This window comes from Atta colombica, unplaced genomic scaffold (assembly GCF_001594045.1).
Source record: "Atta colombica isolate Treedump-2 unplaced genomic scaffold, Acol1.0 scaffold261, whole genome shotgun sequence".
NCBI classification, from domain to species: domain Eukaryota; kingdom Metazoa; phylum Arthropoda; class Insecta; order Hymenoptera; family Formicidae; genus Atta; species Atta colombica.
Window position 1 is genome coordinate 806,480 of NW_017259361.1, and position 5,501 is coordinate 811,980.

The window sequence follows — 5,501 nt, forward strand, 5'->3', positions numbered from 1 at the left end:
ATATATATATAAAATATATATTGTGTAAAGCTATCGTGTAGAAGCAAATTAATACATTCATGATGACTGTTGATTTAAAAAATACACACATATACATACATATGTGTGTATGTTTGATAGCCTCGTATTGATTTCTAATACATTCCATAGCGAGTTTACCTCATTTACCTAAATAATCTCAATTAATCGAAACATATTATACTTTTGAAATTAACGAACGATTAACAGAATCGTGATAAATAAAGAATTCATTTTAATATATTAGAAGCACGAGTTCTTTTGTTAAGCGTGAAATCGTAAAGAATAAATAATGATATTCGTAAAATATGCATGCATATATAGTCTACAAAGTATATACATTTCTTTGTACAGCATATCAAAATTTTAGTCTTATAAGAATCCATTCAGGACGATTTTTCAACAGAAATCTTCTAATTCCGTTTTTTTTTCTCAAGAGAGAAATTAACAATTTTCTCCTTATAAAAATGAGGGATATAATATTAGTATTGTCAATGATATAATGGAGATCAAAGATTTTATTTTTTTATGCGATTTTTAGATTGTTCACTCTTTAAATTAGCAAGATCTTACAATCAATAAAATAGAAAATTAAATAGCATAAATATAACACAATAATATTAAATGGAAAGATGTATCTTAAACATTTATTTTATAATATTTTCATTTTATTTACAGACAAAACTTATACCTAAAAAAATACAAAATTTTATCGACTTATTTTCACGAATGTAAATTTCTTATTAACAGTTATATTGCCATGTTAGAAATAAGAATCAATATTCATGATTCATTTATTACTTGCGATATTATTTTCTATTATGTCTCGCAGATTTATTTGATTTGTCAAATTGTCACTTTTCATAAAATTGTCAAGTGACTTTAACTATGAAGAGAAAAGATAAATTTGAAATAATAATTTAGAAAAGATCAAACTTTGCCTATAAATAAAAGTAACTTATATTGAAAATGAAGCAAAATGTTGCATAATATTATATTATATTATGATTATATACAGAATGATTAGAAATAGATATAATTGATACAGTAATATTCCACATAATTTCTGGATAACTTAAATAACACTGTTTAATAAATAAAAAAAAAAAGAAAAAATTTTTCTGAACATGAAAAAGTAATTATTTCCTGGTCTTTTGTGATAACTGAATACAATTCCATTTATCAAATTACTGCATTACGTCGAAAATTGCGATACAAGCGCAAAAAGGTCTATTTTAACATACTTTGACATAACTACGGTCTGTAACATGTCGAAGGTTTGTTGCTATCAAAATAAAATATATTATTAGAACTTTCAGATCTTAAGAAATCCTAAAATTACTGTCACTTCGTGATTCTAAAATATCTTTAAATTGGCTTTATAGGATTGCAAAATTCTTCTATATGATTAAAACCACAAAAATAGTTATTATAAATATAGGTTTTGTAAACGAAAGAAAAATTAAAAACTTATTTTTGCACTTGTTTTTTCATTTATTTTTTTGTACGTTCAACTATTATCTGATGATCATATTTGCTTAATACAAAAATTTTACTTTACATGTGTAAAATAAAATAATTTTCATAAAGACAATATGCACGAACAATATCGTGAAATAAAAACCAAGATTAAAAGTCTAGAATAAAAAATTATTTAGAATTACGTTTTATAAATAAAGATAAAGATTAATAATAATGCGTGTAAAATAATCAGGATCAAGTAAGTTAATATATTTTTTAAATTAAGTTAAAGTTAATAATTCATAAAATTGATTAATTGAGGCATTGAGTAATTTATTAATCGACTAATGATCGAATAATTAAAAGTAGAAGAGAAAATAAGAATAATTTTCATTCCCATTATTTTTCATTACGATGAGGGAATATACAAATTATTGGTTTCTTTGTGATTGAATAAATCGCATTCTAGCAACATGTACTAGGGAAATATGTTACATATATTATAGTATTTCTCTAGTTTTTCTCTATGTTTCTTTTCAAGAATAGGAGCCTTGATTGATTTTTTTATGCAAAGGTCTGTGCTTCAGCCTTAAATGAATTTTATTTTTGTAAAATTTTTGAATCGATATTTGAGTAGAAAATTTATTATTTTAAACAAGTTACATAAACTATCTAATAATAAAATCTACCTTGGAATAATAATACAAAGTGTTATTTTTTTTAATATTTATTAATAATTCAGACATACTTCCTATAAGTTTATCAATGTATGTATGCCACAGGATATATAAATAACATCTTTAGTACATCTAATTTCAAAACTAATTTTCAAGGTGTTTTTGCTAATTTAGCTTCCTCATTATGATCTTTTTCCATAATTCTTGAAATTAGGAACCATGTACATGGGTGAGATCAACAATGATCCAACAATGCAGAGATATGCAAATATTTCTTCCTGTAACATAACAGCTTCATTAACACAAGATAAAATTAATTAGGTAAATATTCAGTAACAATATTTATAATGCCTCTCCTTCTAATTTTCCTATAATTTTGTAAATTTGTATATTTTCATGGATAGAATATATATTTTGAAAAGGAAAATCGCTCTTGGAAAGTCCTCTATGCTTTTTTTCATATAATTTCAAAATCTTTTGATGTCAGTAAGTTAAAAAAAATGATAATTCAATGAAAATTTATGCACATGCTTAATGTTCTATGATTAAATGATATACATAATCTGTGTAACTTCATATTTAAATAAAAAAATATTTTAACCATAATTAATTTGTATATATAAATATAATGACGGAATGAGCATACGCAGTCAAAATTTACTGCTGAATTAATATTATCTAATTTATAGACAAAAAATCTTTGAAAATAAAAAGGAAAAATCAGAAATCACTTCAGGCTAATAAAAACGTATTGAAATAAAAAGTTGCAGAATGGAAAATTTCCAAAGTTTTAATAGGAATGTTTCTTGAAATATTGATACAGAAGATTTAATCTGTATGAGGACAATATTATATATTTATATTCGAGATTACAAGAAATATTAAATTTTCTATCACAATTAAACGTCACATTAAATATCCATATTCTTTTTAAATCAAATACTCGCAGGAAAAAGTTATTCTTCACAATATTATCAAAAGTTTTTTAAACCTTTGGTATAAATGAATCGGAAAGCCGATAATCAAGTAGCGTTAGAAAATTAATTATGCGTTGCATATTTCTTACGTAATTTAATATAAATTTGACAAGAAAAACTCACAGCAGTGGATATTTTTACTTGGGGTGGTGTGCAAATGATTCTATTAGAGACCGTCCTGGTAATAACGCCTGACAAACGAAGCGTATTTCTTAACCCATTGTTAATCGCAAACATTTTTGTTCTCGTTTGTAAACTTTCCGAATGAACGAAATCGTGAAAATCAATATTCCAAGCTTGTCTTGTCTTGTCCTTGAAGAGGAACCAGGAATATAATTCATTAGATACGCAATCCTATGATATAAAAATATAAGGAGAAACGTTCTCGCGAATGTGCAGTAGAAGAGGGAATTTGTACTCAAATTCGATTGGCTGTTTCAATTTCCTAGTGATATTAGTGATTGTTTACGGCGTAGAACATTACTGTGTTCCATTAGAAAGAAGCCTGAGGCCGATATTCATAGTCAGTTCTTATATTCAAGATCATCTTAAGTTCAGACTTAAGATATCACGAATCAATTAAAAGGCTACATTAGCGTTTTAAGACATGAATGATTCTTATTTCATTTCTTACTTAAGAAATGAAATAAGAATCGACTATAAATACCAGCATCCCGGGCCTGCCATGCCGGGATTTAGGGTGGTATTCATAGTCCGTTTATTTTAAGGTATTCATAGTCGATTCTTATTTCAAGTCCATCTTAAGTAATGTCTTAAGACGCTAATGCAGCCTGCTGATTGATTTATGACATCTTAAGACTGTACTTAAGATGGTTTTAAATATAAGATTCGATTCTGGCCGGTATTCATAGTCGAATTTTATTTCAAGACCGTCTTAAGTAATGTCTTAAGACGTTAATGCAGCCTTCTAATTGGTTCGTGACTTCTTAAGACCGTATTTAAGATGGATTTCGATCCATTAGATTGACAAAACTATAAGATGTCTTGTAATAAAACTTATTACAAGCGCCGACAGATTGATTGTTCGTCTTTGTTTATCTAACGGATCGAAATTCGTGGATATAGCGAAGAATACAATCAAAAAATCGTGGATATTATCGGATCATGGATATTGGCTATATAGTTCATTGTCCACATTTTGTGGACATAGAGGCGCTTTAAAATAAAGTAATAGCTAAATCACAGTACATTATTTTGTATCTTCATAACAGATTTCCTAACCTGAGTTATTTTGACGTGGGACAAAATTTTAAATTAAAACGTGTGAAATGAATATATTTTCATCAAGATTCGCAAAGAAGTCTGTACTCTAAATAATTATCGAGAACAGACTATTACATACAATATTAACGCATTTCGTGAAGCACGTAGATATTTCTTTCTTTAAAGAAAAAAAATGGATATTGCCAATCCTACTCCTCAAGATCTACAAGCAAAATTATACTTCCTGATGGAACAGTTGCAACATATGGCTGGAGAATTACCGCCAAAATATCAAATGCGATTGCCCTACGAATTATTGTCTGGTTTAGCAAACTCATTGTTAAATGATACCATTTTTGAGATAGTAAAAGGTTTGATGGAGATACAGCATGTCACTGAGAAGCATCTCTTCCAACAACGACTCCAGCTTTTGAACCAACAGAAAATTGAGTGTCAAGAAGCATTATCAGCAACAGTAGTAGATGATAAATTGAATTCAATAAAAGCCGCACTGTTCAAGAAACACAAAGAGGAGTTAAAGGAAATGGATATGAAATTGGTATTGCAATTAGATCAAAAAGTAGCTGATCAGCAAAGTATATTGGAAAAGGCTGGAGTACCAGGATTTTATGTAACGAATAATCCAGTGGAGATTCAAGTGCAAATGAGGCTATGTGACTTTATAATCAGACTCAGCAAGATGGATATACCAACTTAACATGAATATAAAATTCTATCATATATTTCTGTTTATATCTAATCATACTTATCACTTATATATAATAATTACATCATTTTATTATAATTGTTATTTATTGATTATTAATCATTAAAATTCTAAAGGTTAATTTTTGAAGATTGCAAAGATTTATTTTAATATTTTATTGTAATCAAGATTGTTGTTTGTACAATGCAATTTCATCTTATCAAAAAATATTATCACAAATTTACATCTGTTAATTGAACTGTAATGGATTTCAACGTACATACATCTTTTCAAAATAGAAAAATATTTCATACATATTATACATGGAATTATCAGAGAGAAAAATTAAACTTCTAACAAGAGACACCAGTACCAAAAAAATAAATGGTAGATATATTTATATATAGATATATTACATATATTTATATATAGATATAT

At 26.8% G+C, this 5,501-nt stretch overlaps 2 protein-coding genes across 2 annotated transcripts; one reads left to right on the top strand and one right to left on the bottom strand.

The window, feature by feature from the left end:
- Positions 1 to 2,190: 2,190 nt before the first annotated feature.
- LOC108689136 lies at positions 2,191 to 3,806 on the bottom strand. The gene is made up of 3 exons (XM_018195776.1): positions 3,801 to 3,806; positions 3,257 to 3,487; positions 2,191 to 2,434 (listed from the first exon to the last, which is right to left on the bottom strand). The coding sequence occupies exons 1-3, from the start codon at positions 3,804 to 3,806 to the stop codon at positions 2,339 to 2,341; spliced, it is 333 nt and encodes a 110-aa protein (XP_018051265.1). The 3' UTR covers positions 2,191 to 2,338.
- A 582-nt stretch (positions 3,807 to 4,388) lies between these two features.
- Positions 4,389 to 5,199, top strand: LOC108689244 (gonadal protein gdl). Its single transcript, XM_018195934.1, has one exon. It carries the CDS (start codon positions 4,551 to 4,553, stop codon positions 5,073 to 5,075), a length of 525 nt encoding a protein of 174 aa, XP_018051423.1. The 5' UTR covers positions 4,389 to 4,550; the 3' UTR covers positions 5,076 to 5,199.
- Positions 5,200 to 5,501: the final 302 nt, after the last annotated feature.

What these genes read in the sequence shown, in the direction of transcription:
- LOC108689136 (XM_018195776.1), bottom strand. An exon ending in AAGTAAAAATATCCACTGCT is followed by an intron (nt 2,435 to 3,256) that starts GTGAGTTTTTCT and finishes GTTATGTTACAG; the next exon opens with GAAGAAATATTTGCATATCT.
- LOC108689244 (XM_018195934.1), top strand. Translation starts at nt 4,551, where the DNA reads ATGGATATTGCCAATCCTACTCCTCAAGATCTACAAGCAAAATTATAC.